The 15,819-nt window shown below is 38.2% G+C and overlaps 1 protein-coding gene and 1 long non-coding RNA gene across 4 annotated transcripts in view; one reads left to right on the forward strand and one right to left on the reverse strand.

The window, feature by feature from the left end:
* LOC306993194 overlaps nt 1–15,819 on the forward strand; it is a 59,949-nt gene that overhangs the window by 13,860 nt on the left and 30,270 nt on the right. For all 3 annotated transcript variants that reach the window (XR_013796413.1, XR_013796414.1, XR_013796415.1), the window contains exon 2: nt 6,649–6,795. This is a non-coding gene — a long non-coding RNA (uncharacterized lncRNA). The remainder of the gene's footprint in view (nt 1–6,648; nt 6,796–15,819) is intronic.
* The window catches only part of shisal1b (shisa like 1b), a 43,055-nt gene that overhangs the window by 10,674 nt on the left and 16,562 nt on the right, over nt 1–15,819 (reverse strand). Inside the window, exons 2-3 of the mRNA XM_079602810.1 lie at nt 6,564–6,746; nt 1,926–2,139 (exon numbers count right to left, since the gene is read on the reverse strand). Of these exons, the coding sequence (XP_079458936.1) occupies nt 1,926–2,139; nt 6,564–6,630 (281 nt within the window). The 5' untranslated portion in view covers nt 6,631–6,746. The remainder of the gene's footprint in view (nt 1–1,925; nt 2,140–6,563; nt 6,747–15,819) is intronic.

Consider the following 15,819-nt stretch of genomic DNA (forward strand, 5'->3'; position numbering starts at 1 on the left):
ATTTTTTAATATTTTATTATTAATAATAATAAGTCTTTTCTACATGAACATTTTTATTTAAATGTTTTACTGTTTTCTGTGACCAGGCCATTGTGTCACTATTGGTGTGAAATTATTGGTCTAATATTTCTATATGTAAAGTAAACTTGCGGCAGTTCTAAAAGAAGCTTTAATTTTTTTATACCAGCTTTAAACTATATTTTGATATCACATTTATTTATATGTGTGTGCGTACAATTAAAATACTTCGTCTTGCCATCGTATGTGTGTGTGTCTGTGTTTGTGATGCTGGTCCATAATCACACACACACACACACTTATCTCGGGCTATTGACAGTGGTGTGCTGTTATTTCATTCTCGCCATGGTTTCATAAAAGCCAGATGCACAATAACTCAAATCTGCAGCCGACATGCCTTTATATGCCAAAGCCTTATATGTCCAAGGCTGCTGGTTTGTGCTCTCTCGGCTGCTTCTGAGACTCAGTGAGGGTGATTTAACCTCAGGCCATCAGTAAATATCACTGGCTGAATCCTGCTGACCACAGATGACAATGAAATGGCTTCCCACCAGGACATCCGTCCTCTCAGTAACTCGCAGCCTGCCTGAGAGCGCAGCAGCACATTTCCACATCATTAGCTGTCATGAGACCGTCTCAGAGGGATGATGTGAGGCTGCTACGCTGATCTGGGAGCAGTTCATATTTCCAGTTAATATTTGATGAGAAGGGAAGCGTTTCATAGCGTTAGAGAGTAAACAGAGCAGGTGTGACCTCTGGCCATAAAACTCATTTGGCTTTTATCATAGGCCTACTCTTTCAAGAAATCTTTCACCTCTGAAACTACTGTGTAATCAACGATGCAGTGGCAGGGAAAAATATTACAGAATATTACGGTCAACTACTGTAACTATAATGATGCGGAACTGGTTTCCTATACGTAGCGATACTAATTTAATCTCTTTCATATCGCTTCATAATTTCAACTCAAATTAATATTTCATTTGACTGATTTATTAAGCATGTACATTTTATTGACTGATTTATTAATTTATGCGGTATTTCTGAAATAACTGGTGCCATGGAGCCACCAAAATGGATAAATGACCTGCATTATTTGCCCAACGTGCATAAATAAATGAATAAATAAAAGGTAAATATAACATGTTTGTCACAGAGACACGCATATAGATATTTTTTTTTTTAAAAAGTAAAAAAAAAAATTTTTCATAAAAAAATTATAAAAATATTTAAGTATATGATTTATATTATTCATTCATTCATTATATTATTCATGATTTATATTAATTTAATTACAATTATTTATTGATTTATTATTTTTAATTTAATAATTATATTATATAACAAAGAAATGATATAGTATTCAAAGAGTGAAAATTCTGTTTTATCCACAAACAAATATTAAACATGTTAAATAAAGTGTTACGGGTTTGGAATGACATGAGGGTGAGTAATGACATCATTTTAATTTTTGAGTGAACTATCCCTTTAAGCAAATATGAAGTTCATAGTATTTTTATTTAAAGGTGCAACAAGTAACTCCTTCGAAACAATTAACAGTAGCACTTTAAAAAAGTAATTTGAAGTGAAAAAACGTTGTCCCTTCAAAGATGACCACCATGCTGAGATCACATGACCAGACCAATACTGTACGACTCACTTTATCTGTAAGAACCTTTCTTGTTTGCACACTTTGGGGGGGTTTTGGAGATAGTAAAAGTTGAGAAATACACCTGGCATTGGTAACCAAAAACATAGTGTATCTGTGATGATGCAACCAGGCTGTTAGTGTCAACATAAAGTCCAGGATCACGGTATTGAATCATAAGTTATTACTTGGTGCACACTTTCCCTAGTCTAATAATCTGGTTCAGCAGCGTGTGTCTAGTTGAAGGCAGGAGACTCACTTGTGAGCGTATCCGTCCGGTGAGGTGGTCAGGTTGACCTGCATGACTGTCTGGAACTCGGTCTCGTTGCAGCAGTATTTGAAGGCTGTGTTGTTATGGTGACAGCAGAACATGTACGTCTTGTTGTCCGAGAGACGAGGACAGTGGAAGCCGAAGTGGTAGCGCCCCTTGTGGTCGAAGTAAGGCTCACACACTCGAAAGTGAGCAGAGAGAGCTGCACGAAAAGACAATGATAAACAGGACAGTTACCATGTGGTGTTAGATTGTAAATTAACTAGCAGTTAGGACTAAAAAAGACTAGCTATTTACTTTTTTAATGATTGTGTCTTATTGTAAACAATTCATCAGTGCACACGATTCCAAAGATTTAGGGCCCTATCATAGACCCGGTGCAATGCAGCACCAGGCGCGAGCTAGTTTCAGCCCGACGCAGTTATCATTTTCACGTCCTGCGCCACGTTGTTTAAATAGCAAAAGCATTTGCGCCTATTTGTGCGCCCATGGTCTGAAAACGAGGTGTGTTCAGGCACATTGTTGGCGCATTGCTATTTTGAGGAACTGAAATAGACTGCGCCATTGACCAACTGAAACCTAGTCTAAAGTCAATGGCGCAGTATTTTTGTTATTTTTTTAAAGAGCTAGTTAGTAATATGACCCTATCAATGCATCCACAATGCGTACACTTTGCTTATTACACACACAGGGACTATTTGGACTTATTGGAGCACACAAACTTGCCAAATATTAAAAATAAAAGGATTACAATATAAAATATTATTATTGTGTAGATAAAGATATGGTGAATTCGGCTTGTCCCGTAGATGGTCTGCTAGCGCTTTAACCTCGCGCACCAGCAGATCCATTTCCTCGCTAGAGAAGCGCTCAGTCTTTCCGCTTGCAAATTCCGCCATGTAAATAGCGAATCCGCCGCCATGGCGCGAGCGCAACTGGCTTTTAAAGGGAATGGGAGATGAGACTCTGATTGGTTTAATGCACATTACACCCAAAAAACACCCATTACTCATTAGGAGAATAGAGATAACTCTTTTAGGCTGACCATTTTTCCCGTCGTTAAACAGCAAAAGTGGATTCGGACACGCTTTAGGTGCACTTGCGCTGTGCACTTTAGACCATGCGCTTAGATCTTTAAAATAGGGCCCATAAGATAATATAATATACCCTAATATTCAAGTTAATTGGTATAGCGTTTTACCAACGCTAACTCACGACCAATTCGTACGAGTGAGTAAAATGTGACTGATTCGAATGAATTCGTATGACCTCACTCGTACGATTTGTCTAAACCCCAGAGACGGTTAGGTTTAGGGGCGGGGCCAGGGGTAGGTCGTTCGTAAGAATTCATACGAATTGGGCAACTCGTAAAATATGTACGAATATAGCAAAAAATTTGACAAATTCGTACGAGTGAGGTCGTATGAATTTGTACGACTTAGCCACCTCGTAAAATTCGGACGAATTGCAGTGAGATCGGGTTGGGTGTACACAATACATATTGTCTCTTTTCCCAAGCCATGACCGCATCCATATTCTCTTTCGCTTCCTCCTCTTTTTCACATAAACCACAATTGCCAAAGTGCAATTATTTTGCTCTTTATGTTTACCACTACATGCTGATGACGTTTTTTCCCCTTCTATACTAACCTGCGTCGTAGACTACGATTCAATAGGTGTCATCACCGTACAGTCTACATGCTGCACATGTCGTACTCAAGTTTATTATATATCCATGTCGTACAGTGTGATTTGGATTGCCGAAAGCAGGCATTAGCTAGCATTTCACTTTTAAACCACTGATCTTCAGCCAAGTCTTTTAATTAATAAGATAGTGAATTACAGAATTTCATTTATAATTCACCCCTGATTTAATGATGCTCACCACATTTAGCGGACCTCTCAGAAATGGAAATGGAATTGGATGTTTCTGAAGCATAAAAACGTGCTTGGAATAATCTCTCGCTGATTCGGACACACGCACAAAGGAAGTGCAACAAGGGTTGGTGGTTTTTTTTCACATGACAGTCGTAGTTCTGCTTCATTATTCATCTCCGTATTCAGAACAGAGAGTGACAGCGAGGTCTGAGCGTCTAACCCATGTTGACACGATTCACCCTGAGCCACTCGGACACAACAGCTCGCAGACATCATGCTACAGAAAGAGCACTTTTCTTCCCGGTCAGCTCCACACGCACTTGTTTTGAATTGAAATCGATTCAGCCTAATTAGCTCAAAATCATTCGGCGGGGGAGGTTTCTATGATAAATCTGCACTTGTGTAGATAACATAAAATGTTCTTCAGTTTCAGCTCAAGTATCTATTCTTTCAGGCTTTAGCAGATTTAATTAGACAAATGTGAGAAGAAAAATAACTAGAGCTAAAGCTTCAAAACTAATTTAAACGGGGCTGCAAATTATGAGGGTTTTGACGTGGTTTAATTAAGTCTTGAAGGAAGACAACACAAAAGCCTGGGAGTCTTACACGTTTTGTGTGTCGCATAATGAACGTTTCCAAACAATGTAATCAAAGTTTAGTTGGAAGTTAGTAAACTCATATTTCCCCCCGATGCCGAATCGACGCTCACAGACAGAAGCTGTGTTTGTCTGAGGTGTCAGCAGCGACAAAATGCCCTCACAGAACACAAACAAAAGTGCTGTCATTATTGCTATTCATTTATTTTACTTTAGTTTAAATTCACTTCATGCTTTAGTTCCAAAAAGCGTGTCCTTAAGTAAGTGAACAGTTTCAGTGAATGTCTGTAAGCGTTGAGGGCAGTGTGCTCGTGCACTTCTAAAAGCCCCTAAAAATGCATTGAATATTGGTTTAGCAATAAACAGCAAATTTACAGTCTTTCTATTCAGGTAAAATAGACCAAAAATTGCTTAAAAAGTCATAAAAAATGTGTTTGTCTGCACACTATGTATGTGTGTGTGTATATTACAGTATGTATAAATGTAATATATACTGTGTATAAGCTGAATTTTCAGCATCATTACTCCAGTCTTCAGTGTCACATGATCCTTCAGAAATCATTATAATATGCTAATTTGCTGCACAAGAAACATTTATTATAATTATAAATGTTGAAAACAATATCTTTTGTAACATTACATGTCTTTACTGTCACTTTTGATCAATTCAATGCATCCTTGTTGAATAAAAGTATTAATTTCTTTCCAAAAGAAATGAATGAATAAAAAAAAATAACGGTAAATAAATCAACTTTTAAACGGTAGTGTATAATGGTACACAAGCTTTATATTTCAGATAAATGCTGAAGACTGGAGTAATGATGCTGAAAATTACATTTTAATAATATTAATATATATATATATATATAAAAAAATGTTTTCACTGTACTTTTGATTAAATAAATGCAGCCTGAGCAGAGGAGACTTCTTTCAAAAATATTTTTTTTTTACTGAGCCCAAACTTTTGAAAGGCAGTCTATATATATATATATATAATACCATGTGTCGTGACACCATTGTCATTCGCTTCATGATGATTTTCTCCATGCTGTCCAAGACTTTAAACTCTCTGCAGTGAGAATGACTCACGCCCGTCTTTAATAATTAAAGAGGTTTTTTGATTTGATCCAGCTTTATGACCTCTAATCTCACACAATCCCGTCACCCGATCAATGTAAAAGCTGGAAGCTTCATTCTCAGCGGAGGGAAAACTCACCATCTAAAGCCCAGTGAGACACAGATGGACAATGGACGATACAAATTGAACCGCTCAGAGATTCTGGGTAAAGAATGACCGCGTGAGAGCGCTAAATCTGATAAGAGGACGTTTCTTCATCTACGGGCACCATTGTGTCCCACAGGTTTATTTTTATCACTTAAAAATAGGTTTTGACTTTGCTGTGGTCACTTTAAATCTGCCTTAAACCTTTTCTTTATCATTTATTTGTCCTTAAAGTTTTACTACATTTTTAAAACAACAGTAACGTTAAGTATTATAATCAACACAAACACACATGTGTGATTTAACTGAGAAATATTACATTTAACTTACACAGATTAACTGTCAATTTGCACCTATAATGAAGTTTTAAAACTGCCCCTAATAAATTACATTTAAATGAGTTTCAAATTAAATGATAAGTTAATAAAAACGCTAAAATTAAAGCATAAACATTTGTGGATTTTTAGTGGTTTTGACTTTTGCTCATCTTGAACCATGTCTTTATCATTTATCTTTCCTACTTAATGTGTCATTGATTTCTACATTTTAAAAACTATAAAAATCTACACAAACCAAAATAAAAGTACATTTACTGTGATTTCATTGAAAAATATTCAGTTTTCACCTAATAAAGTTAAAAATTGCACCCTAACATTTTAAATAAATTACAAATCAAATTAATAAACAAATATTGTCAAATAAAAGTGTGAAAATATTACATATTTGTGTATATTTACGCTAATAAATACAAATTAATTTCTAAATCTCCACCGGACCAAAAGTGCCCATAGTTGAAGAAACACGTAACGTTAGGTTCAGTTTGAGATATTTCTCAGTGTTTCTGATGGCTATGTCAGCAGAATTCACACAGCATATAACGTTATATAACCAACAGCTGTTACATTAAACCATCTGCACTCTTGGTCTTACCTGTAGTAGACAGAACGAGGAAGATGATGGTCAGGATGTTGAAGGAGTGATGATTGGTGACACTCATCTTCTTGTCCTCCCTCAGGGGAGGATGGAGACATGAAGCCTGACAGCTTCAGCTGCTTCCAGACGTCATCTTTACCTCCAGCTTCTGTTCATGACTGTGACAGTTTGCCAGCACACCTGTAGCGGAAGAGGGCAGATGTTATGATCACGCCAAGACATCTGTACGGTACGATCTGGCTCACTTTATTTTCAACTCTGCTCCTACACACCTAGGCTTATTTTGAGTCAACCTAAACACCAAAAAAAAAGCTGCCAGAATTCAAAGTCATAAAGATGAGCGCACATGAACACCGCTAGATGTCATTTAGGATATTTTCCCAGCTAACAAGGAACATTCTCTCGAACTTTGGCTAACGTAAGGTTCTTTCAAAGTTGTGAACAAACACTGTTACTGGCAGTCAGCAGTAAATGAGAGAGAGACAAGAGTTAATGGTTGCTTAGAAAATTATCCTCTTTGTTGTCTGAGGATGCGCTGCAGTCGTCACGGTAACTCTACACTCTCAACTGCCACCCAGAAACCGAAAAATGCAGCTGAACTATTCAGTGGAAACTCATTATGTAAGGGATAATGTATAGCGAGGAGGTAGCCGGGACCCCGAAGCGAAGCGGAGTTTGATTATGTAATAATCCCGCTTATTACATGGCTACCTACCAAATAAATCAATATTTTGACACAAAATATTGATTTAAAAAGGAGTTTATTGATTTAAAAACGAGTCTATTGCTTCCGCTAAAGAACACCGTGTCCATGGCAATGCTTTGTTTTCCATGGCAACGGTGTGTTATACCAACGCATTCTCATCCTAGGGCGTCATACAGTATACTGACACTTTTGACATTTCGTCTACATCCAACGCACATGGCACCCTTTAGCGTCAATATGACTCGCACAGAGCTTTGTTCGGTTATGGTTGGGTTTAGGTCTGGGGTAGTGTTAGGGTTAGACCGCTAGGAGGCGCCTTCTGGCCCATATCCATCTGCGTCTCATATTGACGCTAAAGGGTGCCATGTGCGTTGGATGTAGACGATATGTCAAAAGCGTCAGTATATGACGCCTTGGGATGAGATCGGGCTGGTTATACTCTGCAGCGGTCTGTTATCAAGAAATAACAGGCCGCATTCTACATTAGAATTCAACCAAACCATGTAATAAAATACATTAAAGGAATTTAAGGCGAGACACGGCAGGCAAAAACATCTGTTTTTTGGGCTATTTGTCTTCAATAACTTGTTTTCTTTCAGACTTGTGCTGAAAAAAGTCCAAAATACACATTTAGGTCTTTATTTTACTACACTTTGTCTGTTTGCGTGTGTAGATTTTGCCTAAATTCATTAAAAAGTTGTTCGTTCTAAATCATCACGCTGATCTGCGATCGCTGTCTGCACCCTGTCATCACATCCTTTAGAAAGCTCTCTCTCTCCTTTGTCGGATCTAAATATGGCCATTTCCTGTTTATCAGCAACCAATCATGAAAGTAAAATGGGTGATTTAACTCAAAATGCGCAATCTCATTGGCTGATGCCATTTTCTGACAACGTGATTCGTTCAGAATCCTCACGTGATGCGCTCTGACATTTCATACTATTTGTATTTATCATAGGGTATTTATAAGTTATTCTTTCTTATACGACAGGCTTAAAGTTTGTTGTCATACCTTGACAGTTTCGACTGCTGACTCTGCAGTCATCTTCAGTCACGTGATGTTGCTGTGACGTCTGTGATATATTTAGTTTTGCTGTGTGATGGACTGTAGATGTGTTGTTTCGGATGTTATGATCAGTGATGAATGAAGCAATAATGAGTTTTGGATGTTAAACAGTGTGATACATTGATTTTACTTGGACCTAAAGCATATTTTGTCTGTAATTCATGGCTTTCAATAGAAATTAGTGGAATTTTGCCATAAAAATCTTTAAAGGCCGTTTTCTCCAAACTTCACAGTCGTATTCCTAACTATATTTTATGCGGAAATAATTTTTTTAAGGCTATTGGCAGTATTTTATGATTTACAGGGTAACAAAAGTAATTTTGAACCTTGTACTTCAAAATATATGCAAATTAGCGCATATTTAATTAGATATAGCCTGATTAGCATATTTAGACATACAATTACAGAAAACTTGCAATACCTTTTTTTATCCTATTCATGTGAGTGATCGACTGGTAAAGTTTCATGGTGATATCTGTAACTTAAAGTTTTTACCCTATTCACCTGTAGTGTCTCGCCTTAAATAAAACGTGTGTATATATATATATATACACACACATACATACATACATGTAAACAGAAATAGATGTGTGCACTGTAAACCTAGTTGGCAAAAAAAAAAAAAGAGGTTATCAGAATTTTTAAGTTAGGAAACTTAAAGTCTAAGCAGACCTTGCATATTTTTATTTGTGGATTTAGATTTGTGGATTGGGTTAACAGGCTTGTGTGACGACTACATTTCCCATCATCCATCGCACCAGCGCAAGCATGCTGAAAGCATGTATTATGCAGCTAATGTGCATTATTTAACCTTTATTTTTAGCAATAGCTCTAAAAGCTTCCCCGTCTTTGTTGATAAGAGAGAGGGAAAATAGGTGTAAATTGGAAATTCTCAGGAGGACTTTAAGGCAGCCAAATTTGACCCTGCTTCGTCACATTATGGGTGATGTAGTGTTTGTAATTTGCGGGCACAGGAAGTCAGTTCACTAGCGGCCATCTTCAAAACTCATGCAGGTAGGATTGAAATGTGTGACTTTAAGGCATGTCGAGTGATTTCCCTCATTCATCTTTCCACAGGTGTTCTCTGGTAGGATGAAGTCCTCTTTTCACTGAAGCACATGCAATATAATATCATCTTCCATCTGTTATTATTGTCATATCCATCCATAGCAACATGCAATAACCCTACTCTATGAATGCTCCTTGTTCATCTAAAAGATTGTAACTTAAATTTGAAACGCACTCTGCTGTAAAACTAAGAAACGAAGAGGTTTATCGTGGCTTGTGTTCTGCATTAAACAAGAGTGATGATTGTTAAGTCCAGTGCACGCTGTACAGTTTTTGGCATCTGAGAAGAACTGAGCGATTTTCTTTTGTTTTAGAGCACAATCATAAGTGACATTTGAAGTCGTTGGCGTATAGTCTTTGATAGTCATCACAGTCTGTGAAAAGGGTCCAATTGCACAGTGTGCGACGGGCTTTAGTGGGCTTTGGGTTTGTACTAAATTACCAGTTCTTTTGTGGCTGATTTTGAAAGCGTTTTAAAGGGAATCAGTGTGGTTAATCTGCACGCTGGGATTGTTCATTTCGAGCCTGTGATGGATATAATGTTTATTTTTGCAACTGTTTGGCAATTTCATCTCATTTGGGCTGATTGTGCCGCTCTGTAGGAGAATGAAAAAACTCGAGACAAATCCCAGACTTCTCTCAGTGATTCGCTCTTCCTTGTTTTCTGTCAGTGGTGGGCCGTCAGGGCCAGCAAGGCCTTCTCTGCTGGCCTAAACATTATCAGAATCACTGACTTGAACTTTAATATATATATTTTATGAATGAGTATTACATGATTCCCAATAGTCCATTCTCGTAATGTCATAGCTTTTCTCTTGGTTGCGCTGCTTCCAGTAGTGTATGTTTATTTTAGCGCTTTTATCCAATCATATTTCAGCCATCATGTGTTGCCAGGGTCAAATATATCTGCCTCGAGGCCTTCAGAATCGATAGTGCGGGCGCCTGTAGCTTAAAATGAATGGCAATGAAACTGTTGCTTTAACCAATCAGATAATCAGTCAGATTTAATAAGCCAATCAGATTTCGAGTTGACTGCACCGGGGCCATCTAGCAGGCATACAATAACGTAAGCATTTTCACGCCCTTTGATTGGATGGTCAGAGCGTGTACTATTATTACTGGTAGTCAGAGATAGCTAACCTCATCTGTAGCGAACTGTGTAAACTAAAATATATTCCTGTCGATTTAAAAGTTTTTCAACCCACAAATTAATGTTTCTTTCCTTCCTCGACCACCAGCAGGTTCAAGTACCGGAAAAAATCCCTTATTCAGCTTTATTCAGCTTACGCAGAGTCTCGGATCTCTATCGATCTGTCCGGGTAAAAACAGAACTGACTGCAATGTATGGCCATGACCAGTGCTTTAAGTGGCCCAAAAGAGGTGCCGGTACTCTTTTTTTTTTTTTTTTTTTTTCTGACTCCCCTCCTCCCCTAAGGGTAACAACAATTATATTGAATGTTTTTTTTATATAAAGAAGTCAACAGACGACCTTATACAAAATAATATATCCTTTTATTAGTTTGTGGATTTGCTTGAGCTAGAAAGAGCTACTGAACATAAATAAAATGTGCAAAAGGTTATTGAAATTTTTTTTTGACAAAATATACATAAAATAAATTATATAACATAGTAACCATAGAACAGTAGGACATAAACATGAGTCTTGAAGATGGTTCATTTCTTTAACGTTACCCCTGAAAAATATGCAGCGATATCATTCTGGCTTGGTGGGGTGTCAGCCAGCGAGTCCTCTGATTCTGACCTTGTTCTTTTACTACTAGTCTGAAGCCAGGAGAGCATATTAAGTGTTCATTGTATTTTAACCGATCACTGCAGCTATTATATGTTTATATTACTATATATATGGTTGCGCGTTTCACACACCCTCTCCGGACCACGTTGAGTTGTTGACATGACAACGGCAAAAGCGACGCTTGCGCTTTTCACTTGTAAAACTCAAGGGTGTATGGGTATTGTAGTCTCTGCTCTCGGTGGGACGAATTAGGAAGCGTGCATTGTGAAGGGCGCTCTGAAAAGTGGCAGCGCAGCCAAAGGATTAAAACAGATGTGCAAATGAGAGTACCGGTACGCTAAAAGCACGTTCTGGGCGCACGGAGAGGTGGCGGTACGCTCAAGAGCTATATTTGGAAGTGGCGGTACTGAGTACCGGCGCGTACCGGCCCACTTAAAGCACTGGCCATGACTGATTTTGAAGCCAAAAGTCGCGCTGATCTCATTGATATCGTTCAAAAATCTGTGTGAGAGCTTGTGTCGGCTGTAACGTTAGCTATCGTCATGTTTTGCGGTGTTTTCCCGGTTTAATGCTTCTGTCGAGCAGACACTTGCAGCACTAAAGCCAAATAAAACTTATGCCAGAAATACGTCGGGACAGACTCGACTTTCAGCACTTTATAGCCTCGATGGCAATAGAAAAGGTTGTTGGGACTGAAACGCACAGACAACCTGTACATCCAAGTAATTTAAGTCTTTTTGAGGAAAGAAATTAGAATGGATTTTGTATTAAAAAAATAGGCAGTAGTTTTGGTGAGTATAATGCATTTTTTGCCCCCGTTTTTGTCCGTGCATAATATTTTCTTCCTAATTTTTCTTGTAAATTTATGATCGAAGCAACTTCTTTTTTCAAACATTAATACTATTGTAACCATTGAAGGACAAGACAAGGGAGTTTCCTTTTCTGAATTTATAATCAGAACGCAAGAACCACTGTAGCCTACACTTTAAAGCCGAACGCACTCGCTCGTTTCTCTCTACCCAGCCTTTCCCGAACTCACCGCATTAACCCTATAACTGCCGGTGCAAAATAAAAACAGGAATTTCACTGTTTTTTGTTATTAATTCAGGTTGGACATCACTGAAGGCCTAGGTGTGAAATGCACGGCCCGCCACTGTTTTCTGTGCATGCCGTTGTTCTGTGGATGAGGACGGATCTAAAGAATATCAATGTGGTAGACATTGGGCCCTATCTTGCATCCAGCGCAATTTACTTTGTACACTGACGCATGTATCATTCCTATTTTGCACCCGACGTACAGCGGACTTTTCCCTCCACAGACGCACGCCGGTAAATTAGTGATTGAACTTTCGCTCCCGGGGGCGGTTCAGGGAAATGAGGAGGCGTGTTCCGGCGCAAACGTTCCCTGGTGCTATTTTGCAGTTTCAGAAAACAATTCACCTTTGGCTAAGCCCCGCCCCCCTTAGTTACTCTTGCTACCTCCGACAACTTCATCTGGGCTCTGGTTTGGTATCAACATGGCTTATGCTCTGACAGCTCTTCCTGCTGAAATTTTATCAAACTTTTATAAAGCAGCAAATAAAGTGTCCGATAGAAGTAGGCAGAAGGTGCTGCAGTATGCGTTCGAAGGCTATATTCAAGACATACGGGTGAAACGCAAGCAACAACAAGGCATCCAAATAGAGGCAAAAGCATAACAGTCACAGTCAAAAAATAAACCACTGCATATCCTAATCGAGACGGAGGCTGGGACTAACAATATCAGGAACAACACTGTTCATGCAAAGCTGGGTAGGTCTCTATTCACTTCTATAAACGTTATTACAAAGCAAACGGACTATGCGAGTATAAAGTTGTATTTATTAGCAGCGTGTGCTAGCGTATCAACAATTAGGGCAGAGAACCGAAATCATAACCTAAGCAGCATAAAACTGTCTAACTAGTATAACTTCACAGTAAGGTTAAAAGCTAAATGTATCTTAGAGCACAAAAGTGAGCTTGTTGATCCTTGAGGGGTTTCGCTGACTGTGAGGACGTCCACAGTTTAATCCAAAGACGACACTTGTCAGTATTTTACTTCGGTTTTGGGAAGGGAAAAAAACAGACACCCCCCTCCAACCTCTCTGGGAAACGCGTATCTGTGTTACTAATGCCCCAGGCACAACGTTTAACCATATTTTTGATAAAACTAAGACGGTATACCCTGCCGAGACCAAAAATATGAGACGCCTGCGTTGAAGTCAATGGAGCGCTGTGAAAAAGTGTCGGACCCTCTGTGGGAGCTCGTTCTTGGCTGCGCTGTGATTGGTCAATCTACATTCTAGGGCGTGGCTTAGCCAAAGGCGAATTCCGCCACTGACCAGGAAAAACCTAGTCTAAAGTCAGTGCTATTTTAAGGGAGCATGCGTGGCCATAATGTAGGCATTAAAAAATAGGCATAAATCTAGCTTACACATTACCCAAATTATTCAGGCTAATTCACCATTTGCAAAGACCCGCCCCCCTTAGTTACTGTCGCTATATCCGACAAGCTAAGCCACTCTCACACACACACCATGTTCTCACGCAGTGAAAAATACATCGCGGAGCAGAGAGGACACTGACAATTTGGTCATTTTTTAAAAGAAATGTAAACAGTAAATACCGTTTTGTGGCTCTTTAATGTGTCTGTCAGATCGCTTTAGAGCATCAGTTAAAACTGCTCGTGAACCGATCATCTCTTCCTTCTAGTTCATTTATAGCATCAAATAAACATTAATGAACATCAGAAGGAATTTTGTTTTAACTGCGGAAAGGCGTCAGTACACTCCGCTTTTCAAGTTCAAATCCTCCAATGTTAATCTACTAACTCTCCTGACTGCTTTGTCGGACAAAATGCCGGATGGCGAAGTATGATTGGTCAGATCATCTGTCAATCAAGCTCCCTGCAAAGGGTCAATTGTAGTAATGACAGATCAAATCTGTTAGATCAATAGTGACGAGACACATAGGTAAGGACATCTGACAAAGTGGGTTGTCCGTTAAGAACCAGGAAACAAAATTCTGAAGACTGCAAAATCACCTTTACTATCATGCGCCTGGCAAATCCGCCGTTATAATAGCGATCCGCCATGGAACAAGCACGCCTGCTCTTAAAGGGAATGTGAGAGGACGCTCTGATTGGTTTATTTCACGTTACGCCCCAAACCACACCTATGAATAATGAAGCTAGACCAACCCATTTTAGATTTGAGTCGGGCGCAAGAGTCATTTATCCCGCCGGTATAATAGCAACAGCGCCCGAGATCCGCCCACAAAGTTACTTGCGCTTTGTGCTTGATACTTGTGTTTCAAATCGTTAAAATAGGGCCTGGGGTGTTGTTGGGTTTAGTTCTCGAAACACTGTACATCTGCTGGTTTAGTTGCTTCTGCTACAAGCCTGTGTTTGTTTCTCCTCTTGATCTCAGTCACTTGAAGTGGAGTGAGATAACCCAACAGTTCGACAATATGAGTTCATGCTTTACATGCAGAGTTTTGGCTTGTTTCATAGGTCTAATGTGCCGGATAACATTTACGGTAAGTGGCTCTCTTTAAAGTAGACTCAGTGTATATTTCAGTTTGTAACCCAGTTTACTTCAGTGGAATTTTATCAATGGCAGCTGCTGTATTTACACTGAGTGAAAAAAGCGATAGATTCTATTTACTCTATTTAAAAATACTAGTACCGTATTTTCTTTGCAATAAGTGCAAATAGGAGTTAGATGTTATGTATACTTCTAAATAGTGGCAGATGCTATTTGCACCTCAGTGTTGTTTTACATTAACGGTATGCAAATTATTGTGTAAATCATTATATTTCTTACAATTATTAAATGGATGCAACCTTATTTGGACAATACAGGCCTCCGTACACCTAACCCCCATAATATCCCTGTAGCAGATAAACACATTATGCACTTTATTTACACTTTTCAAATATTTTGTCTGGCCCAACCAGATGTCAGTGGGCGGAGTTAGTGTCGATATTTGCACTTAGTGTAAATAGACACCCCGTTTGTCAATTGGGAGGCGGGCTTTACGTATCAGAATGGAGCCAGGTGATTGGATAAGAGCGGCTGAAAAGTACAGTAAGAGGGGATCGTGAGCTAAAAAGAAAAGTTAGTACATTTTGACGAAACATTATAAAGCCAGTATTTATAATGTGCACAATAACATTTATATTAATTAATTTAGCATATAAATGGGAGTAAAAGCAATAATATTTAAATATTTATTTGTTTTTCAATTTAATTAATGTATTTATTTATTAACAATTTCTTTCTTTGAGTGTTTTTTTTGTTGCATAATTCATCAATACATTTAAAACAATCATAAAAATAAATCATAATCTTTCATCAAATAACTTGTGCAATAACATTTACGTTTATTCATTTAGCAGATAAATATGATTAAAAGTACTAGTATTAAAACAATAATGAATGTTTTATTGCACAATTCATTAATAGATTTAAATACAAATATTACAACTTTTTTATGTTATACAAGATTGAACTCATTTTTAACTCGTTTTAATTCATTTTAAAGTCAGTTTAGTGTACTTTCTTAATAAATATGGATATTTTTATTGTACACAATTCGTCAGAACACGTTTTTTTTCTTCATCAACTTTTAACATTTACCA

Source organism: Phoxinus phoxinus (assembly GCF_949152265.1).
Source record: "Phoxinus phoxinus genome assembly, chromosome: 25".
NCBI classification, from domain to species: Eukaryota; Metazoa; Chordata; class Actinopteri; order Cypriniformes; family Leuciscidae; genus Phoxinus; species Phoxinus phoxinus.